Raw genomic sequence first — 23,277 nt, 5'->3', positions numbered from 1 at the left:
ACCTAATTACAGCATTATTCCCACTGTGTCGGAGCTCTAACTGAAGCAGCGTGGGAGCCAAGCAAAATATTTCTTGGCACATTGGTTAGTGGTTGTTTTTTTTCCAGGATTTAACTAGATCGCACTGGTTAGAAGAGGGGCACTGACTGTTAGAAAAGCCCCATTTAGTGGATGCATGTTTAGAGGATGAGCCTGGTCAAAAGAATGCAGCGGATTCTGTCTGTATCCACTGCCACCTTCACCAATAAACAAACATGTTTCCAGAGAAAGCAGCAAGGACTTCATATAAAGCAGTGCTTTGTCTCCTGGAGCCTTGCTTCAAGAAAATCTCTCTCAGTAAAGGTTGTAAAGAAGCTGCCTGCAGTTTACAGTAGAACCTCGATTATCTGCTCAAGCTTTTTTTCCCCCTCCCAGTAGATCTGATTATCACCAAGTCGTAGAAATTTACACCACAGAGGGAGGCCATTCGGCCCATCACATCTGTGCCAACCAAAAAAGAGCTCTCCAGCCTAATCCCACTTTCCAGCTCTCGGTCCGTAGCCCAGCAGGTTGCGGCACTTCAAGTGCATATCCCAGTACAGTACTTTTTAAAAAGTGATGAGGGGTTCTGCCTCTACCACCCTTTCAGGCAGTGTGTTCCAGACCCCCACCGCCCTCGGTGAAAAAAGTTCTCCTCAACTGCCCCCTAACTCTTCTACCAATTACTTTAAATCTCTGCCCCTTGGTTATTGACCTATCTGCTAAGGGAAATAGGTCCTTCCTATCCACTCTATCTCAGCCCCTCATAATTTTATACACCTCAATTAAGTCTCCCCTCAGCCTCCTCTGTTCCAAAGAAAACAACCCCAGCCTATCCAATCTTTCCTCATAGCTAAAATTCTCCAGTCCTGGCAACATCTTCGTAAATCTCCTCTGCACCCTCTCTAGTGCAATCACATCCTTCCTGTAATGTGGTGACCAGAACTGTACGCAGTATTCTAGCTGAGGCCTAACTAGTGTTTTATACAGTTCAAGCATAACCTCCCTGCTCTTATATTCTATGTCTCGGCTAATAAAGGAAAGTCTTCTTAACCACCTTATCTACCTGTCCTGCTAATGTTACTGCTTGATTAAAAAGCTGTGTGTTAGTTAAAAAGTTTATGAAGTACATTTTAAACTCCTGTTATAATTTCAGGCTACCCAACTATCCACTATTCCCTTGAGGGGCTGGGGGGCAGATTGTCCATTCTGGCCAATAAAAAGTGTTCCACTGAAAATGGGTCCTCTTTTTAAAATAGCATATGTACTTTTTTTTTTTTAAACCTGGAAGGAAATGAAACATTTTGCAAATCCTCACATTTTCTATAAATAGTGTCGATCCCCAGACTCACCCCCTATCCCCCACCACCACCACCAACATAAAACACGAAGAGACCAGGTAGGAAGAATGAAGGGAGGCAATATAGAATAAATGGTAACATTTTAAAGTGGGTGCAGGAACAGAGAGGCCTGGGGTGCACATAAACAAATCTTTGAAGGTGACAGGACAAGTTGAGAAGGCTGTTAAAAAAGCATACGGGATCCTTGGCTTTATTAATAGAGGAAGAGAGTGCAAATTGGATCTCTTTTTCAAAGAGCCAGTACAAGTACGATGGGCCAAATAGCCTCTTTCTGTGTTTTATCATTCTGTGATTCTATGATAGTCCAGGCTGTATTGTGCAGTCCGGGCTGTATTGTGCAGAACACAATCAGCCAACAAGAATGGCCCACAGTCAGGTGTAATTCCAATCTTTTGCTAATTCCCAATGATATTCTACTATTCTGCTTAATATTACAATCAGGTGCAAGTTTTGAGATTTAAATTATCAATTGACTATATTTGCATGAATTTAGTCTTCCCAATTCCCCAAGGGCCTTTATCATAGCAACAGCTCAAATTGGCATATCTAGACAACTTCCCTCATCCTTGTGCAGAAATTCAACTTTCCACAGTTCATTTGAGTGAAAAGACAGGGATACAAAACCCAGTGACCTACCAGTCCACAATGAAGTAGATTACTATGCTGATGTGCTGCACCACCAGCCCACCTTAAGTCAATGCTTCTCAAGACCAAGGATGAATTTTTTGCGACCAAAAAAGCTTCTCGTTAGGAAGTCTCTTTTCCAAGGGCTGATAATTAATGCCAAAGTGGCAATATCCATTGCAGTCACAAACTTGTAGATAGACTACTAGATAAAGTTTGTCTTTTTCCTTTAAAATAGATAATGTCCCTGTATATATGTAGAAAAGCCAGTCAGCATTGCTGCTGAAGGCTATGTTGTTGGGTTGTTTACGAAGCATGAAAATAGTCGATGAAAACATCGAGACCTTTCATTATATATAAAATGAGTCATCAGTCAGGCCAACTTGAAAGCAAAATGTGCAAATTTATCTCCGTGCACTGCGTGCAAAAGAGCAGCTCTCCTCAAACTCAGTCGAAGAAAACAGCTCTGTAAATAGTGAATATGCTCTTAAATACACTGGGATTAACATCAAATGGTTCAGGAAAAACAAGCAGGTAATACCTCACATTGAAGCTCAGCCAGTAGTTGGGGCGGTGGGTAAGATTCACTATTTGCAACATGACAACAGAAGGGCCTCAGAGTAGCTCACACACAGGAAATATTGACAGCAAGCTATGTTTTTACCTTCAGTGTCCTCGTGGGAATGGATGGCCATGAGAGAGGAAAAGAATGATAATATTCAATCACTTGTGCAAATGACTAGTCCCTGAAATTCACTGAGTTTTTATATAGGGAGCATTTTGACTTTCACCTGTACAAGTGTAGACAAGTTCTCCCAACTCCAGTATCCTCTGTTGAAAACAATACCCATCTTTCATTACCTTCCTGTGTACACAGCAAAGCTTAGTTCCAGACTCCCAAGGGATAGCCAAGCATCTTGTTAAACACACTAAGATCTTTCTCTTAAACATGGGTCTCTGATCCACTTAGCTGTTGAATGGCGAACAGTCAACACACAAATCATGGGGCTACCAATTATAACCCCAGCACTTAATTCAGGAAAGAAAAAAACTCCTATTGCTCCCCTCCACATGAGAGCAGGGCAGGGAGTGACCTTGGAAACGGCAGCTTCAAAACCAAACAAAACCTGTCTTGCCACTTTTAAAAAAAAAATACAAATTCAGGTCATTTTCTTGCTACAATGCAAGCAGGTACTGTTACCAGCAATGGCCACTCAAGGGACACTGCCCAAATCAAGGGAAGCAGCTTTCTGTCCTAATTAATCCAGAGCTGGTTTAGAATGCAGCTAGCTCAGAGACCGGGGGGAAGAATCAGCAATAAATGCATTTGCAAAATAGGTCTTACTAACCCAGCGTAAAAAAACAAGACTGCAGTAACGGAGGATATGTTATACAGTACATTACCTCCCAGTGCATTCACTAACTCCCAGCAACAAGGTGTGCATTGACACACACACACAGTATAAAAGTCCCATTGAAGTCTCGCCATCTGAAAGCTTGCTGTTTCTGTTAACACGCCTACAAATTCAGAGACTTGCCTTTTTTCTGCTTGCCGGCCCGACCGATATCAAAGTGCCACAAAGGTTTAGTCTTTGTGCCCTGTGCCTTCTTCTTGTGGTGAGTATTCCCCATCCTGCGTGTGCTTGTACCCAGAGCTCCACACACTCTCCTTCATTGCTGCAGAATGGGTGACACCTGGCTGAGGGCCAGGACCTGAATCCAGCTGCAGCACACACACACACAGCTTCCATCAATCACAGCCAAGGGCCAGTAGAAAGCACCGAGGGAGGGGATTGCCCAGAACCTGGGGAACAGACCTGCCTCCTACTCGTCATATTCAATTCCAGTTTCTCTTCCCTGCCTCTGCCCTACTTTATCTCTGGACACTTCTCTTTCTGTTATTTGGCTTCCTCCTTTTCCCGGTTTTCTGCCTCACTCATTCTCAGATGCACCTTCTGTATTCTCCACCTCCCTTCCTGCTTCCACCCCGCGCTCATTCTCGACCGTTTCAATAATCTCCACTTGCTCAAACTTTTCTTCCGACGGCTGCCCGATGTTCTGTGGATATTTAAACAACTGAAAGATACCGAAACAAAAAGAAAATACTGCGAGGGAGGGGATGGATGGAGGGGATGGAGGGGTGGATGAGGAGGGAGGGGATGGATGAGGAGGGGGGGGAGGGAGGGGATGGATGAGGAGGGAGGGGATGGATGAGGAGGGGGGGGGATGGATGAGGAGGGGGGGGAGGGAGGTGATGGATGAGGAGGGGGGGAGGGAGGGGATGGATGAGGAGGGGGGGGATGGATGAGGAGGGGGGGGAGGGAGGGGATGGATGAGGAGGGGGGGGAGGGAGGGGATGGATGAGGAGGGAGGGGATGGATGAGGAGGGGGGGGAGGGAGGGGATGGATGAGGAGGGGGGGGAGGGAGGGGATGGATGAGGAGGGGGGAGGGAGGGGATGGATGAGGAGGGGGGGGATGGATGAGGAGGGGGGGATGGATGAGGAGGGAGGGGATGGATGAGGAGGAGGGGGGGAGGGAGGGGATGGATGAGGAGGGGGGGAGGGAGGGGATGGATGAGGAGGGGGGGGAGGGAGGGGATGGATGAGGGAGGGAGGGGATGGATGAGGGGGGGAGGAGGAGGGTGGAGGAGGGATGGATGAGGGAGGGGATGGATGAGGGGGGTGGAGGAGGGATGGATGAGGGAGGGGAGGAGGGATGGAGGGAAGGGATGGATGAAGGAGGGATGGATGAGGGAGGGGATGGATGAGGGAGGGGATGAGGGGATGGGGGATGAGGGATGAGGGAGGGATGGATGAGGGAGGGGATGGATGAGGAGGGGGGGGAGGGAGGGGATGGATGAGGAGGGGGGGGAGGGAGGGGATGGATGAGGAGGGGGGGAGGGAGGGGATGGATGAGGAGGGGGGAGGGAGGGGATGGATGAGGAGGGGGGGATGGATGAGGAGGGAGGGGATGGATGAGGAGGAGGGGGGGAGGGAGGGGATGGATGAGGAGGGGGGGAGGGAGGGGATGGATGAGGAGGGGGGAGGGAGGGGATGGATGAGGGAGGGAGGGGATGGATGAGGGGGGGAGGAGGAGGGTGGAGGAGGGATGGATGAGGGAGGGGATGGATGAGGGGGGTGGAGGAGGGATGGATGAGGGAGGGGAGGAGGGATGGAGGGAAGGGATGGATGAAGGAGGGATGGATGAGGGAGGGGATGGATGAGGGAGGGGATGAGGGGATGGGGGATGAGGGATGAGGGAGGGATGGATGAGGGAGGGGATGGAGGAGGGAGGAAGGGATGGAGGAGGGAGGGGATGGAGGAGGGAGGGAGGGGAGGGAGGGAGGGAGGGGATGGAGGAGGGAGGGAGGGAGGGGATGGAGGAGGGAGGGAGGGAGGGGATGGAGGAGGGAGGGGAGGGAGGGGATGGAGGAGGGAGGGGAGGGAGGGAGGGGATGGAGGAGGGAGGGGAGGGGATGGAGGAGGAGGGGGAGGGGAGGGAGGGGATGGAGGAGGGAGGGAGGGGATGGAGGAGGGAGGGGAGGATGAGGGAGGGAGGGGATGGGTGAGGGTGGGAGGGGTGAGGGAGGGAGGGGTGAGGGGGTGAGGGAGGGAGGGATGAGGGGGGGAGGGATGAGGGAGCGAGGGATGAGGGAGGGAAGGATGGATGAGGGAGCGAGGGATGAGGGAGGGAAGGATGGATGAGGGAGGGAAGGATGGATGGGGAGGGAGGGAAGGATGGATGAGGGAGGGAGAGAAGGATGGATGAGGGAGGGAGGGAAGGATGGATGAGGGAGGGATGGATGAGGAAGGGAGAGGGAGGGGGTGTGGGATGGGGATGAGGGGGGTGTGGGAGGGGGATGAGGGGGGAATGAGGGAGGGAGGAGAGGGGAGATAGGGGAGGGAGGAGAGGGGAGATAGGGGAGGGAGGAGAGGGGAGATAGGGGAGGGAGGAGAGGGGAGATAGGGGAGGGAGGAGAGGGGAGATAGGGGAGGGGGTAAGGGGGGGAGGGGGGTAAGGGAGGGAGGGGGATAGGGGAGGGGGGTAAGGGAGGGAGGGGGATAGGGGAGGGGGGTAAGGGAGGGAGGGGGATAGGGGAGGGGGGTAAGGGAGGGAGGGGGTAAGGGAAGGGGGATGAGGGGAGGTAGGGGAGGGGGATGAGGGGAGGGAGGGGGTGGGGGATGAGGGGAGGGAGAGGAGGGGAGAGAAGGGGGAGAGGGAGGGGGAGAGGGGAGAGGGAGGGAGAGAGGGGGAGGGAGGGAGGGGGGGGAGGGAGGGGGTAGAGGGGGAAGGGGGGGAGAGGGGGTAGAGGGGGAAGGGAGGGAGAGGGGGAGGGGGTAGAGGGGGAAGGGAGGGAGAGGGGGGAGGGGGTAGAGGGGGAAGGGGGGGAGAGGGAGGGGGAGAGGGGGGAGGGGGAGGGGGGAGAGGGAGGGAGGGAGAGGGGGGAGAGGGGGAAGGGAGGGGGGTGAGAAGGGAGGAAGGGAGGGGGGAAGGGAGAGGGAGGAAGTGAGAGGGAGGGAAGGAGCGGGGGAGGGGAAGGGAGGAGGGAGAGGGAGGGAGTTAGGGGGGGATGGGGGGAGAGGGAGGGGGGATGGGGGGAAGGGAGAGAGGGAGAGGGGGAGGGGGGTGAGGGAGGGGGAGAAGGGGGGAGGGAGGAAGGGAGGGGGGAAGGGGGAGGGAGGAAGGGAGGGGGGAAGGGGGAGGGAGGAAGGGAGGGGGAAGGGAGAGGGAGGAAGGGAGGGGGGAAGGGAGGAAGGGAGGGGGGAAGGGAGGAAGGGAGGGGGGAAGGGAGAGGGAGGAAGGGAGGGGGGGAAGGGAGAGGGAGGAAGGGAGGGGGGAAGGGAGAGGGAGGAAGGGAGGGGGGAAGGGAGAGGGAGGAAGGGAGAGGGAGGAAGGGAGGGGGGAGGGAGGAAGGGAGGGGGGAAGGGAGAGGGAGGAAGGGAGAGGGAGGAAGGGAGGGGGAAGGGAGAGGGAGGAAGGGAGGGGAGGGAGGGAAGGAGCGAGAGAGGGGGGAGGGGGTTGGGGGAGAAGGGAGGGAGTTGGGGGAGAGGGATGGGGGAGGGGGGATGGAGGGAGAGGGGATGGGGGAGAGAGGAGGGGGAGAGGGGGAGGGGGGGGAGAGGGGGAGAGGGGGGAGGGGGAGGAGGGGGGAGGGGGGGGATGATGAGGGAGGGGCATGATGAGGGCGGGAGGGGCATGATGAGGGAGGGAGATGATGAGGGGGGTTGATGAGGGAGGGAGGGAGGGGATGAGGAGGGAGGGGGAGAGATGATGAGGGAGGGAGGGGATGAGGGTGGGAGGGGATGATGAGGGAGGGAGGGGATGATGAGGGAGGGAGGGGTGGGATGATGAGGGTGGGATGGGATGAGGAGGGAGGGAGTGGATGATGAGGAGGGGATGATGAGGGAGGGGAGGGGATGCTGAGGGAGGGGGGATGCTGAGGGAGGGAGGGGATGATGAAGGGGAGGGAGGATGAGGGGGAAGGAGGGGGAGGTGGGGGAGGAGGATGAGGGTGAGGGAGGGGGGATGATGGGGGAGGGAGGGAGGGGGAAGGAGGGCGAGGGAGGGGGATGAGGGGGCGAGGGAGGGGGATGAGGGGGCGGGGGCTGATGGTGAGGGGTGGGGGGAGGGGGATGAGGGAGAAGGAGGGGAGGAGGATGAGAGGGAGGGAGGGGAAGGGGGGGAGAGGGAGAGGGAAGGAGGGGAGAGGAGGAGGGGGGAGAGGGGGAGGGGGAGAGGAGGAGGGGGAGAGGAGGAGGAGGGGAGGGGGCGAGGAGGGAGGGGGGAGGAGGGGTGGAGAGGTGGAAGGGAGAGGGAGGGAGCGAGGAAGAGAGGGGGGGAGGGGAGGATGGCGAGGAGGAGGGGGGAGGAGGGGGAGGAATGAGGGAGGGGAGGATGGAAGGAGGGGAGGTGGAATGGAGGGGAGAGGAGGGGAGAGAGGGAGGGGAGAGGGAGGAAGGGAGCGGAGAGGGAGGAAGGGAAGGAGGGGAGAGGGAGGGAGAAGGGGAGAGAGAGGGAGGGAGGGGAGAGGGGGGTAGTGGGGGAGAGGGGATAGAGGGAGGGAAGGGAGGGGAGGAGGGAGAGGCAGGGAGGGGGAGAAGCGGAGAGGAGGGGAGGGGGAGAGGAGTAGCAGGGAAGGGGCGAGAGGAGGAGGAGGGAAGGGGAGGAGGGGAGGGGAGGATGGGAGGGGGAGGAGGAGGGTGAGGATGGGGAGGGGGGGGCGAGGAAGGAGGGAGGGAGGGAAGGAGAGGGAGGAGGGAAGGTCAGGGGGAGGAGGGAGGAGATGAGGGGGAGAGGGGAGAGGAGGGAGGAGGGGATAGAGGAGGGAGGAGGGGAGAGAGGAGATTAGGGAGGTAGGAGAGAGGAGAGTAGGGAGGGGAGAGATGAGAGGAGGGGGAGGAGGAAGGGGGAGGGGAGTGGGAGGAGGAGAGGAGGGAGTGGGTGGAGGGGAGGGGAGGGGGAGGGGGAGTGGAGGGAAGGGATGAGAGATGGGAGGATATGAGGGAAAGGAGAGGAGGGGAGAGGAGGGAGGGGGAGGTAGAGGAGGGAAGGAGAGGAGGGAGGGAAGGAGGGGTGGAGGGGAGGGGGGAAGGAGGAGGGAGATGGAAAAGTGGGGGAAGGGGAGAGGGGGGAGGGGAGATGGAGGGTTGTGGAGAGAGTGGAGGATTGGGAGAAGGGGAGAGGGAGGGAGGGGGAGAGAGAGGAGGAAGGGGAGAGGGAGGGGCGAGGGAGAGAGAGGAGGTTGGCGGGGAGGGAGAGGGAGGGAGGGGAAGGGGGGGGAGGTAAGAGGAAGCGGGGTTCGAAGGAACCAGTGGGGAGGGGGTAAGAGGGTTGGGAGAGGGGGAAAGGGATAAGAGGGAGGAGATGGAGGGAATGAGTGGGGACCTAAGGGAACGTTAAGTGCTGTGGGTGGGGTGGGAATTCCAAACAGATGCCAGTGTGGGGGTAGGGAGAGAAGGGGGGAGAGGCAGGGAGGGAAGGGGAGAGGGAGTGAGCGAAGGCGAGTATGGGGGAGGGAAGAGGGAATGAGGGAGGGCAGGAGGGTGGGGGGAGTGGGAGGTAGGGGAGAGTTGGGGGTTTGCAGAGAGAGAGGGAGGGGCCCCTTGCGGGTGCTGTGCTGCGTCCCGCCAGGTTTCTCTGGCAAGTTTGACACCGGATGGGCCTCCCCGAGTCACTGTGAAAATCAGGCTGGGGCACTGATGACATCATCGGGTCACAACCTTTAAATTTAAATTAGGCCCTCGTTCACCTGCAGCGGGAGCCTTGGCCTACCACAAAGTTGGTGAAGATAAGGTGGCGCCGGGCGGGAACGGTGCGGCCTCAGGCCAGTAAGTGGACTCGGCCTGATCTTAACCCCCTCTCCCACGTACCATTCTCACTGGGAGAGGGGGGCTCAAATCAACCCGTCTGGGCTAGGGAGCAGGTGGAAAATCAGCCAGGGCTCCTGATTGCTTTCCAGTGACTCCTGCAGGAAAATATGCATTTACAAATCAGGTCAAGAAAGATCATACTTGTCTGAAAAGCCTTTCACAGTCGAATAGCTTGCCAGCATTCACTTTATAGACTCAAACAGGAAGAATGGCCACTTCACTCTTGGAACCGTACATCAGCAAAATGTCTTCAGGCGAGGAGAGGAGAGGAGGAGAGAGGAGGGGAGGGTAGAGGAGAGGAGAGGAGGAGAGAGGAGGGGAGGGTAGAGGAGAGGAGAGGAGGGGAGAGGAGAGGAGAGGAGAGAGGGGAGGGGAGGAGAGGAGAGGAGGGGAGGGTAGAGGAGAGGAGAGGGGAGAGGAGGGGAGAGGAGAGGAGGAGAGAGGAGGGGAGGGGAGAGGAGAGGAGAGGAGGGGAGAGGAGAGGAGGAGAGAGGAGGGGAGAGGCGAGGAGAGGAGAGAGGGGAGGGGAGGAGAGGAGGGGAGGGTAAAGGGGAGGAGAGGAGAGGAGAGGGGAGGGGAGGGGAGAGGAGGGGAGAGGAGAGGAGCGGGAAGGGGAGGAGAGGGGAGTGAAGAGAAGAGAAGAGAGGAGGGGAGAGGCGAGGAGAGGGGAGGGGAGGAGAGGAGAGGAGGGGAGGGTAGAGGAGAGGAGAGGGGAGGGGAGGGGAGAGGAGGGGAGAGGAGAGGAGGAGAGAGGAGGGGAGGGGAGAGGAGAGGAGAGGAGGGGAGAGGAGAGGAGGGGAGAGGCGAGGAGAGGAGAGAGGGGAGGGGAGGAGAGGAGGGGAGGGTAAAGGAGAGGAGAGGAGAGGAGCGGGGAGGAGAGGGGAGTGAAGAGAAGAGAAGAGAGGAGGGGAGAGGAGAGGAGAGGGGAGGGGAGGGGAGTGGAGAGAAGAGGAGGAGAGGAGGGGAGAGGAGAGGAGGGGAGAGGAGAGGGGAGGGGAGGGGAGGGGAGTGGAGAGAAGAGGAGGAGAGGAGGGGAGAGGAGAGGAGAGGAGAGGAGGGAAGAGTAGAGGAGAGGGGAGGGGAGGAGGAGAGGAAAGGATTTTCATTATTAATTTCTACCTCAAATGTGGATAATCCCATGGTTAACAATAATCAGCTTTAGTAACATATTTCAAAATTAATCATGAGACAATTTACAACAGTCTCAGCATTTCCTAGAAGTGCATGGATTGGTCCAGAAAAATGTGCAATATGTCACTCTAAAATAGATTTTAGTGTCTAGAATTGTCCATTACATATACAGTTCCTCTCGCCTCGGAGTCAGAAGGTTGTGGGCTCAAATCCCACTCCAGAGACTTGAGCACAAAAATCTAGGCTGACACTCCAGTGCAGTGCTGAGGGAGTGCCGCACTATGGGAGGTGCCGTCTTTCAGATGAGACGTTAAACCAAGGCCCCGTCTGTTCTCTCAGGTGAACGTGAAAGATCCCACGGCACTATTTCGAAGAAGAGCAGGGGAGTTATCCCTGGTGTCCTGGACAATATTTATCCCTCAATCAACATTAACGAAAAAAACAGGCTACCTGGTCATTATCACAATGCTGTTTGTGGGAGCTTGCTGTGCGCAAATTGGCTGCCGTGTTTCCTCCATTACAACACTGACTGGGGGGGGGGGATTTTTCAGGGGGGTCAACGGGCGGCTTCGGTGGCAGGTCAGGTGGGAACAAATTTTTTTTAACAGCGGGTCGGGACCCCGCTGTCAACCCGCCACAACATGACTTTCCCAGGTGTCGGGTCTGTCAGGGCTGAACAGACCCGACATGCAGCGGAGGCAATTCAGGTCATTATGACCTCGTTAACAACCCATTAAAAAGTATTTTGAGCTCATCTTACCATTTTGCAAGGTCGCCCACGGGGTCCACGCTGCTCGGGGATCATGTCAGGTAAGGAGGTTGGGTGTTGTATGACCATGGGATCACCTCATTACTTGAAAGCTGCAAATGTGCTATAAAACCTCCCATCTCACAGCTGTTCACTTTCCAAGCTCAGAAGCTGTTGCTTACTGCATTTGGAAGGCAGATTAAGCTTTATGCAGGTTGTAAATGTTTGGAACAAACTCTCTATCCAGTGTCTCCTCATTGGAACAACCTCTTTCACCACTGACAGATCGCTTCTGTCATCTCAAGTTCACCTGCCATCTATTGCATCCATGGTGTGGAGATGCCGGAGTTGGACTGGGGTGGACAAATGTAAGAAATCACACAACACCAGGTTATAGTCCAACAGCTTTATTTGAAATCACAAGCTTTCGGAGCGCTGCTCCTTCTTCAGGTGAAGTGGAGAAATGCATAAAGACACAGCTTATATAGTCAGAGAATCATGTCAGATGTTTACAGGTAACCTTTCCAACTGCCATTTGTCACACCTCGGCAGAGAGATAATCACAGCAGTCAAAGGTGTGAATGGTGTCCAAACAGGTCAGTCAGGGAAACATTACATCAAAGAACAATGAGGTGGGGTCACAAGGGGTCAAATATTGCAGATGCTGGGGTCTGTATGAAAAACAAAAAAGCAGACAAAAAACATTTTTTTTGGCTGGAAATCACAGCAGGTCCGGCCGCATCTGTGTAGAGAGAACAAGCCAATGTCGACTCGAGTCTGGATGACCCTGCATCAGGTGGGGTTACATGTAGCGTGACATGAACCCAAGATCTCGGTTAAGGCCGTCCTCATGGGTGCGGAACTTGGCTATCAGTTTCTGCTCGACGATTTTGCGTTGTCGTGTGTCTCGAAGGCCACCTTGGAGAATGCTTACCCGAAGATCGGAGGCTGAATGTCCTTGACTGCTGAAGTGTTCCCCGACTGGGAGGGAACACTCCTGCCTGGTGATTGTTGCGCGGTGTCCGTTCATCCGTTGTCGCAGTGTCTGCATGGTCTCGCCGATGTACCATGCTCCGGGGCATCCTTTCCTGCAACGTATGAGGTAGACAACGTTGGCCGAGTCACATGAGTATGTACCATGTACCTGGTGGGTGGTGTCCTCACGTGTGATGATGGTATCTGTGTTGATGATCTGGCATGTCTTGCAGAGGTTGCTGTGGCAGGGTTGTGTGGTGTCGTGGTCGCTGTTCTCCTGGAAGCTGGGTAATTTGCTGCGAACGATGGTCTGTTTGAGGTTAGGCGGCTGTTTGAAAGCGAGTAGTGGAGGCGTGGGGATGGCCTTAGCGAGGTGTTCGTCGTCATCGATGACATGTTGAAGGCTGCGAAGAACATGGCGTAGTTTCTCCGCTCCGGGGAAGTACTGGACGACGAAGGGTACTCTGTTGGTTGTGTCCCGTGTTTGTCTTCTGAGGAGGTCTATGCGATTTTTCGCTGTGGCCCGTCGGAACTGTCGATCGACGAGTCGAGCGTCATATCCTGTTCTTACAAGGGCGTCTTTCAGTGTCTGTAGGTGTCCATCGCGTTCCTCCTCGTCTGAGCAGATCCTGTGTTTCCCTGACTGACCTGTTTGGACACCATTCACACCTTTGACTGCTGTGATTATCTCTCTGCCGAGGTGTGACAAATGGCAGTTGGAAAGGTTACCTGTAAACATCTGACATGATTCTCTGACTATATAAGCTGTGTCTTTATGCATTTCTCCACTTCACCTGAAGAAGGAGCAGCGCTCCGAAAGCTTGTGATTTCAAATAAAGCTGTTGGACTATAACCTGGTGTTGTGTGATTTCTTACATCTATTGCATCAGCATCGGTGCCCTTGAAACTATCTCACCTTGGTCCTCAGAATCCCACCACGATCAGCCCCAACACCAGCAACACCAGGCACACCAGCAGCACCAACAACAACACCAACCTTCTCCACAATCAACTGATGCTGCACAGGACACCAGCACTCGACCACATTGATGCCCAGGACGCCAGGGATGGCCTCACCATGGCCAGATTTACTTCACTTGACACTGTACACCCTGGCTGCCACATAATGCACCAGGTTGGCACCACCCCACACCATAAAGCATCCCTACAATGCCCAAGCTATTCCTTTCACACTCATCACCATTGCTGGGAATACCGTTATGTCTCACCATTCACTGCAACTCACTAAGCCACATCCAAAGGTGCACACAGATCTGTCCAAGAATGCAGAATGTTGAAAGTAAAGATTTCAATGTTTGACACCACATTAACAGAAACTTTACATGAACATTGCCTAAAACACCCAAGTGGCTACCCTTGTGTGTTGTTAGTTGGTATGATTGCACTAGGATGAGGGTGAGTGTGAGGGGTGGCTAGTAAGATGGGGAAGTGATAATGTAGATAGAGAGGGATGGGTGGAGGTGCAAGGTAAGTTGGTGTGAGTAAGGATGTGCAGGAGTAGGGTAGGGAAGGCAGAGTGATGGGGATGTGATGAGTGGCACAGCAGGATGAGGTTGAGTGTGGCTTTGCAGTAACGTTTCGTAATCTACTGAGGTCATTGAAAGGTTTGCGCCACTGCAGCCTAGTCTTCCTGTGCAATTTGCAACCAGGCTGTGTTGATCTCCTGGGGAGGTCTCTTCTGCCCATTGGAAGGGAAGAGAACCTCCCTGTGTGCTGTGACTCCCTCCATAAGCATATACAAGGAGTCATGGGAGAGCCTGGGTGCAGCCGTGCACCTCTGTGCAGGGATTGTCAGTGTTTGCAGCACCTCAATGCTGTAGAACACTGACAGCATAAATGTCAAACTAAATTTGCGCATGGTCCCTTTAAGGAAACCAGCTGGTGACGTGTCATCAAATGACATCATCAGACCCGCCTTCTTCAATTGGCCAGCAAACGCGCTGGGCGGGCTTAACAAGCCCAATCAACGAAAAATCATTCTACACAATGGGCTGGAGCCAACAGCGGGGTCGGGTCCTACCACCACGTTGCCCACCACAGACCCGCCGAGGTAGGGGAAATCGCGGCCTACACTTCAAAAAGTACTTCATTGGCTGTAAAGCGCTTTGGGACTTCTGGTGGTCGTGAAAGGCGCTATATAAATGCATTATAGAAGCTTGGGAATTTTGAGACTAACCCAACCAATTGGTTCAGATGACCGTTATAAAGCAACTGAAACTTGCAGTTTCTGACACCCAATCAAGTGGTTCAGATGATCATAGACTTGTAATTCACCCCCATCTCGCTACTATTCCTTCCATAGTCTGGTTTAATTCTTAAAAGAAAATTAATGTAATAAATAAGCTCACCATCTAGCATTCAATGGCATACACCAAGTGCCATTACTGGTAACACAAGCCCTTTGTTGCTGTAAATTGGAGTATCATGTGATGAACAAAAGGCTTGTTTACTGCAGAAGATTACAGGGCGGCTCGGGTGAATTTCCATTTAAAAGTTATATTTCTCCAGACCCTTCTCCCTCTGCCTCGGTTTCTCCGGGTTGTTTGTTTCTGTCTGTTCTGATTCCGCACTTAGCAACAGGAGCAGCAACAAGCAAAACAAGACACATCAGTGACATCTTAGAAATAATCCAAAAAAATGCCTGACCGTGTAATTACCTACAATGCAATTCCTATGTACCAAACTTAGCCGTGCTAATTATCCTGACAAACCTTCTTTAATCAGCTTAGAGATGCTGATAATGCATTCGGATCTGTAATAACACCAAACACCTGGTTATTGCACTGATGCATGCTTTTTAACATGGTTATCTGTGATTTCCTACCCTTCTAAAGATATTGATGGGCTCCGCTAGGGTTTTTTTTTTATTCGTTCCTGGGATGTGAGCATTTATTGCCCATCCCTAATTGCTCTTGAGAACGTGGTGATGAGCCTTCTTGAACCACTGCAGTCCATGACACTTCTTTGTAGTGGTTTGGCACAACCGAGTGGCTTGCTGGGCCATTTCAGAGGGCAGTTAAGAGTCAACCGCATTGCTGTGGGTCTGGAGTCACATATCGGCCAGACCGGGTAAGGGCAGCAGATTTCCTTCCCTGAAGGACGTTAGTGAATCAAATTAGTTTTTACAACAATCTGGTAGTTTCATGGTCACCATTATTAACACTAACTTTTTATTCCCGATTTAATTAACTGAATTTAAATTCCCCACCTGGTGGGATGTGAACTCCTATCTCCGCGATCACTAGTCTAGGACTCTAGATTACTAGTCTAGTAACATAACCACTATGCTACTGTTCACGATAGGGTTGAAGCCTTGTGTCCATTCGTGTGTACATTTTGGCTGCCACTCCAGATTCAAACCCATTACTTCTATCTCCCTTCTTCTTTCTCTTCTCTTTACCCCTCTTGGGCCCTTCTCTCCTGTATCCACCCCTTCCTGTTACCCAGTCGTGCTTTTTTTTCCTCCCCTCACAGGTACTTTACTCCCCACAAATCCCAACCCTCAACCCTTCACTATTTCTCAACCTCCTTACTCTCCTACCATCATCCCAGGCTTGACTCCCTCTTGGACAAGCCCACAGCGTCTCTCTGTGCCTCTCTCAACATTCTCTGAAGGGCCCATTGAGCCACTCATCATTGCCACGTACAAGCAGTAACCCTAATTGCCACACCCTCCTCTCTCAGCACGCCTGCTGGGGACTAAACTTGCCGACCTCCTTCCCGTGCCACTCACCCCTCGCACCACCAAGCTTGTGGGCTCTGCCAGCGGACCAACAATCACCGCCCTTCTCCGCATCTGCCTCCAAAACACCCATTCACTTGCAAACAAGGCTCTTGCTTGTCATCCATGAGCTTATTGTGGATAATTGCATTGATATCACGGCCTTGATGGAAACATGGTCCATGGGTGATGACACCTTGGGGGAAAAATTCAGTTGTTTGTGCCTCCCATTAGCGCCTTAAGAGGGCGCTAATGGGGCGCAAAGCAACTAGCGCCCGGGCGCGGCGATGTTTGCGCCGCTCGCGAAATTAACTAGACATTTTGCGGCGGCGCTAAACACTACCGCCACGATCTCCTGCGCCGGCAGATCGTGACGTCAGTTGAGTGCGCAACACCCCGTTAGCGCCCTGGACCAGATATTGAGTGGCGCCCCCTGCCTTACCGCCTGCCGCTAGCAACGACAGGTTGAGGGGAGCGTTATGCTGTCAGAAAGGGACTGGGGGAGCGCGATTTAAAGACGACCACTTCCTGCCTTTTTTTGTCGGTGACATTTTTGCACCACGCATTCTGAGAGAGAGAGAGAGAGACTTCTGGAGAGATTCAACGCTGTGTGAAGGAGTTTTGAGTACTGAGCAGCACTTTGCAGGTTCATTTTGATTTGCCTTTCCTTGCTTCGCCAGCGCTCTGAGGTAGCGCCTCGCTCCTCGGCCTTTGCGCCTTAAGACAGGTGTGAAGCGCCTGATTTAGCGCTCCAATCACCTCCAGGGGCGATAAAAGCCAAGTTTGCTGTCGGAGGGGATAATTAGCACCAGGCGCTAAACTTTGCGCCCGGCCGATAACGGCACCCCAAACGGGGCGATACTGAATTTTCCCCCCTTGTCTCTTACTGAAGCCTCCCAGCCTGGTGGTGATGTGGCCCTTATCACTAAATCTCACCCTGGTCTGTCCCCCTACTCCTCTGACATTTTCTTCTCCTTTGAGCACCTCCGCTTGTTCCACCCCTCTCGCCTCTCCTTTGAAATCCTCGTTCTCCACTGCCCACCCACGCCCCACATCAAATTTCTCACCGAGATAGCCTCTTCTTTCCCCCCTCAGCCTTGCCATCTCACATGGTATCAATCACAGACGAGGCAACCTCTAATCATTTCCTTGTATCCCTCATTACTCACATCCCCCTTCCACCTCCCACTTCCATCTACTTCCGTCCCTGGAAATACTCTTCCCCAAGTCACTTACAATGGCACTTTCAAACTCCCTACTGTCTAGCCTTTGACCCTCTGTTCACCACAATAATTCTGCAGCTATCGATCTGCTCAATCACACGCTCACCTCCATCTTTGATGTTCTTGTCCCCAATAAAGCAAATGGCATCCTCTGAGTGTGACTGTGGTGCACAATCCCTCCTCATTCTTCTCAACCTGTGTGCAACATTTTGCACAGTTGACCACACCATCCTCCTGCAACACCTCTTCTCTGTGTGCAGCTGGGTGGGATTGTCCTCGCTTGGTTCCACTCTTACCTAGCCAGACCTAGCCTGAGAATCTCCTGCAATGGTTTCTCTTCCCGACACCGCCCCTGCTCCGTCACCTCCGGAGTCCCCCAAGGATCTATCCTTGGTAGCTCCTCTCTTTTCCCTCCCTAGTTTTGTTATTGTGTCAGCCGAGGTTCAGAGGGCAGCACTCTCGTTTCCGGGTGTGGGTTCAAGTCCCACTCCAGAAACTTGAGCACAAAAATCTCGGCTGACACTCCAGTGCAGTGCTGAGGGAGTGCTGCACTGTCGGAGGTGCCGTCTTTCGGATGAGATGTTAAACCGAGGCCCCATCTGCCCTCTCAGCTGGATGTTAAAGATCCCACGGCACTATTTTGAAGAGGAGCAGGGGAGTTATCCCCGGTGTCCTGGCCAATATTTATCTCTCAACATTGCTGTTTGTGGGAGCTTGCTGTGCGCAATTGGCTGCCGCATTTCCTACATTACAACAGTGACTACACTTCAAAAGTACTTAATTGGCTGTAAAGCACTTTGAGACGTCCGGTGGTTGTGAAAGGCGCTATAGAAATGCAAATCTTTCTTTCTTCCTTTCTTTTATGTGTGTAATACACACAAGATATATAATAAAGGTTATGAAGTTAAGTGTGATGGAATGTGAATTTCACAACATCGGAAGCAACCAAAATAATACTGCAGTTTGTAGGTTTAGCTGAATATTCTTGCTTGGGTCTTAGGGTGGGTAAAGGGAGAACATTTGTGAAATCTTTTCTCAGTAGTAAATATGTTGGACACTCTCCAAATTCTGCGCTCTGTGGAAGGGATGGGCTTTACAGATTGAATAGTCTTTTGTTTTATATGCTTTCTTAAATGGACTTAAAGCGGGTTCTTTTACCCTCGTCTCCAAAGGTGGATTGTTTCACATCTCTGAGATACTCCATCTGGTGGCTCGACTGATCATCATGATCAGGGGTGCCAGAACATTCGCCTCCCTGAATACCAAATTTGTGACATAGAAACATAGAAGATAGGAGCAGGAGTCGGCCATTCGGCCCCTCGAGCCTGCTCCGCCATTCAATGAGATCATGACTGATCATCCAAACTCAGTACCCTGTCCCTGTCTTCTCCCCATATCCCTTGATCCCTTTAGCCTTAAGAAATATATCTAACTCCTTCTTGTAAACCCAACACTGTTAATAGGTTAGTTGGGACTAGCAATGTTTTGCCTATTTGTGAAGCCAGCATAGATCATTCAACAGTATGAATCCTTGATGTCCATGGCGATCACTAAGAATTGTAAATTCATGGTGTCAGTGGAAATCGTTGAACAGAGTGAATCCATGTTGAGTACTGTTGATAATACACTGCTGAAAATGATTAAGTCCACATTGTGGGCAGATCTGCTGCTGCCATTTCAGCAGACCAGCAGCAGGGTGACCAGACAGTAGGTGATACAAAAATAAAATGCATGTTCAGTAATAATACGTAACAATATTTATCTTCTATCTTTGCTTTGGTAATGATCATAATGTGTTAGCGATATGAATGAGCTACTGTGAGAACTGGAATAGATCCAACATTCTCCTTTATGCCATATTTGTGGGAAGAAATATTTTTGGTGTGGTTTATCTGATCTTTAAAGGACGAAAGTATTCTTGAGGGTTTTTTTAAAAACATACAGGTTACTAACCATATACAGTAAATTTAAAATCTTCATATGCTGTAAAACACAATTCCATTCTTTTAGTTTCAGTATCATTAAAAATGACGACCCTAACACTATCAACGTAAAAGCAGTAGGTTCATGCAAGCAATATGACTGCCTCATTCTTTACATGCAGTTGGTACAGGAAAGTACTTGGGTGGAGCTTACACGTCTGTAATCTAACCAGGAGGAGCCAGCTCAAAGTTGTCAAACGGCAAAGTGAGGTTTGAGAGGATTACTTCCACATATAACAAGTTCTCCTGAAGTCTTAAGATTGTGCTGCATCTTTGCAATGTGCAATCCAAGCCAGCTGTTGTTATATATACAGCTTATGTTTTATGTGGAAACTTCAGTTCAACTTGAACTCATTCCCTGTGAGCTGTGCCATACAAGTGTTTGTTTTTCTTTCGGGTGAGTGACATGGCAGGAGTGTGGGGCAGCTTTTATGATAAACACTTGGATAGACATTGTTGCATGACTATTTATTCCCCCCAGTCTATGTCAAGGAAATACTTAGAATCATAATTTTATCATCCACCAACCTCCTATGAATGTAACCATATAAGGATTTTGTGGGTATCAATTACATGATGACATTTTTCCACTGTTTTACTAAGGCCCTTGAGCCACCTCTTGCTTTAGTAAGTATTAACGCTATCATACAGAGTAACTGCTATAAATTGAGCAACCACTAAAAGGGACAAAGAAATCTATTAAAATCTGCATTTTCCTGAGTTAAACTTTTTTTCTTACATATTCTTAATGTGATTACTCCATGACCACATATATTGACATTAAATTTATTAGGAATGCTCTATGGTGAAAGTATGGTTATTGATGAGTGCTATTCCCACTGATCTGACAGGCTGAAAAAATGCAACTTTCCAGCCTTCCCTCAGGGAGCATTAACTCCCTTCTGGAATAGCTTGTCGAATACTGCACTTTTATATATGGGACTGCTGTAATCTACAGTCATTTCAAATGGTTGTTTCAGTCAATCTACCCCAGCTAATAACACTGAAGACCCTCTAATGGAAGTAAATTAAAACAGTGCCTACATTAGCCAGCCACCTGCCTTAAATAATACATTCGGGTATATCTAAAGGCTGCTTATTTCATAAAGGATTTAGTTAATTTATCTGTTAGCTATCTGCATTTTTTGCAAACTGCCCTTGTTTTATATGTTGTGGTGATTTGTTTAGTAACCTTATCCATATGAATGAGCGGACTATCTTGAATTTGGATTGAACCAAGCAGTTTCAGGTCCCCGCCATTGTTACCAAAAATGTCCCAAACTGTTGTACACAAAGGCATTGCCGCTTCCAGGTCCTAGCAACTCATTACCTAATACGAACTCCTAGGTATTGGACAGATGCCCCACAGTTCTCGGAGCTCTCCTGAATGTGGTTGTCCATTATTGGCTGCAATGATAATGGCATCCTTCAATCATACTTTCCTTTAACCTCCATACTTTCCCCAACAATAACTATATGCTGCCCGTGACAAATGACTTGGTTCGAGGTTCGGCGCCCTAAGTTTCCCCCCAGTTGAAGTTCTAAGGTCCAGGGAAGATGCTTCATGTTTTCTTTAATAGGCAGTTCAGACTTCCTAAGGCAGCACCTCCCAAACCCACGACCTCTACCACCTAGAAGGACAAGGGCAGCAGGCGCATGGGAACAATCACCACCTCCAAGTTCCCCTCCAAGTCACACACCATCCTGACCTGGAAATTTATCGCCGATCCTTCATTGTCGCTGGGTCAAAATCCTAGAACTCCCTCCCTAACAGCACTGTGGGAGTACCTTCACCACACGGACTGCAGCGGTTCAAGAAGACGGCTCACCACCACCTTCTCGAGGGCAACTAGGGATGGGCAATAAATGCTGGCCTTGCCAGCGATGGCCACATCCCAGGAACGAATATAAAAGTTTTCTCTCCAATGGATACTTCAAGCTCCACGTGGAGTGGCCTTCTTTTCTTGGTAGACTCACAGGCACCAGCTCAGCTGACCTATTCAGCTGGACAAAGTCCTAGTGCATTGTCTGCTTCACGTCGCTTGGCAGGATTTTTGTGTATATTTTAATTTTTGTCAGTAATAATATGCATAGGGATTTTAAATATGGCAAAAATCAGACTGAGCAACAATTCATAATTTTAAACAAATTAACAGTAGAACTTCTTTACAAATCAAAAGTTAAATCATGCAAAATTGCCCATTTCCTAGATGTTGTGAAAATATAATAAAGCAGTTACATAATTTATATTTTTATTAAGAATAGTAAGAAGGTCAGTCGGGGGTTAAACAGCTTTCCAGCCAGGATGAGCTTTGAAACTGTTCTGGTTCTAACTAAAGCCTGCTTGGAACCATTCACATTGCTCTGGGATTATCTTACCTGTACCAATCGGTTGAATTGACTGACGTTCCTCAACCTTTGCTCCTCTGATTTGTCTAAAACTTCCGTTGTTGTAAGGAGGTTTTAAATGAGGGGCACTGCCGGATGGAGTGTCAGGGCACAGTGCCATAGATTGATGAAGCACCCCCTTTGTTGAGTTTGTGGAAGCTGGCCAATTGTCCGCAGTGGGGAAATTGGATGGGGCATCATTACCAGGTCACTCCCATCAGCATCCTGATGCCACTTGTATTAGCCTGGGATCAAATGACAATGTCTGCCCCTTTAGTCTAGTGACTAGTAAAATTAAAAAGTGTAGTCACTGTTGTAATGTAGGAAACGCGGCAGCCAATTTGCGCACAGCAAGCTCCCACAAACAGCAATGCGATAATGACCATTTAATCTGTTTTAGTGATGTTGATTGAGAGATAAATATTGGCCAGGACACCGGGGATAACTCCCCTGCTCTTCTTTGAAATATTGCCATGGGGTTTTTTACATCCACCTGAGAGTGTAGACGGGGCCTCGGTTTAACATCTCATCCGAAAGACGGCACCTCCAACAGTGCAGCACTCCCTCAGTACTGCACTGGAGTGTCATCCTAGATTGTTGTGCTCAACTCTCTGGAGTGGGACTTGAACCCACAACCTTCTGACTCAGAGGCGAGAGCGCTGCCCACTGAGCCACAGCTGACACTTCCATTTCCTGTAAGCATCACATTCACTTCCTGTACTACTTTCCTGCCCTCTTTATTTCTAGCAAGTTACTTGTCACACCTGTCTTTCACTATGCAATCTACCTATTCGCCTTCTCACCGCAAATTAAATCCTCCAAGCTCCATCTCCGAGGTAGGAGACACTGTTGGATTCTCCCAGCGCCATCTCCCTCCTGGAGCTGCTGCCTGGGGCCGGATACTGCCTGTCCCATTCCTACTGCCACCTCTTGCAGCTGCCATTCCTCCACATCTGCAAGCTCCCCTCTGCCATGGTCCAACCGTGAGCCCAAAGCCTCTCTGCAAGTGATCAAAGCCACATGCACAGGGCACTCTGTAATGCTTCACAGAAATCGAAGTCTCGCTGTTTTATTACAGTCAGATCCAGGCAGCTCTGGGACAGTTGCACGCCATCATGCTGTTCTTGTTTATTCTGGTGCCATGGAGTTCAGGAACATATAAGAATGTATGAGAATGCAGTGCTCTTTTTTTCTCATTGACTTTCCACCTCTGGCCAGAATCCTAGAATGGTTACAGCACTGTAGGAGGCCATTCGGCCCGTCGAGCCCGTGCCGGCTCTCTGTAAGAGCCCTTCAGCTAGTCCCACTCCCCCCCCTCCCGCCCTTCTCCCGAATGTCTCAGGCTGCAAGATGCATAAACAAATGTTTGTGTCTCAGTTTTATATTGATGGATCAATTACTAAAAATCCACATATCTCTCACAGCTGGGCACAATCCGGTCCTCACTAATCTCCATCGATATCCCGACTGTGCATCAAGGCCTGTACTCCTGCCCTGCTGTATGCCTCAGAGACATGGACCATGTACAGCAGGCACCTCAAAGCACTGGAGAGGTACCACCAACGCTGCCTCCGCAAGATCCTGCAAATCCATTGGCAGGATAGGCGCACCAACGTCAGTGTTCTCGCTCAGGCCAACATCCCCAGCATCGAAGCTTTGACCACACTCGATCAGCTCCGATGGATGGGTCACATTGTCCGCATGCCCGATACGA

General features: G+C 51.4%; 1 protein-coding gene across 3 annotated transcripts in view; it reads right to left on the bottom strand.

Annotated features, from left to right (window-relative positions):
* The window catches only part of nhsl3 (NHS like 3), a 309,388-nt gene that overhangs the window by 130,457 nt on the left and 155,654 nt on the right, over positions 1–23,277 (bottom strand). The window contains exon 1 of one of the 3 annotated variants that reach the window (XM_085962938.1): positions 3,542–4,094. The exons of the other annotated variants lie outside the window; for them this stretch is intronic. Within the exon in view, the coding sequence (XP_085819064.1) occupies positions 3,542–3,635 (94 nt within the window). The 5' untranslated portion in view covers positions 3,636–4,094. Of the gene's footprint in view, positions 1–3,541; positions 4,095–23,277 lie in introns of those variants that run through there. 3 annotated transcript variants of the gene reach the window in all.

This window comes from Somniosus microcephalus, chromosome 20, assembly GCF_052327205.1.
Source record: "Somniosus microcephalus isolate GS21.2 chromosome 20, FLI_Smic_1.0, whole genome shotgun sequence".
Taxonomy (NCBI): Eukaryota; Metazoa; Chordata; class Chondrichthyes; order Squaliformes; family Somniosidae; genus Somniosus; species Somniosus microcephalus.
Note: the sequence above shows the minus strand (reverse complement) of the source record. Positions and strands in the feature narration are given on the sequence as shown.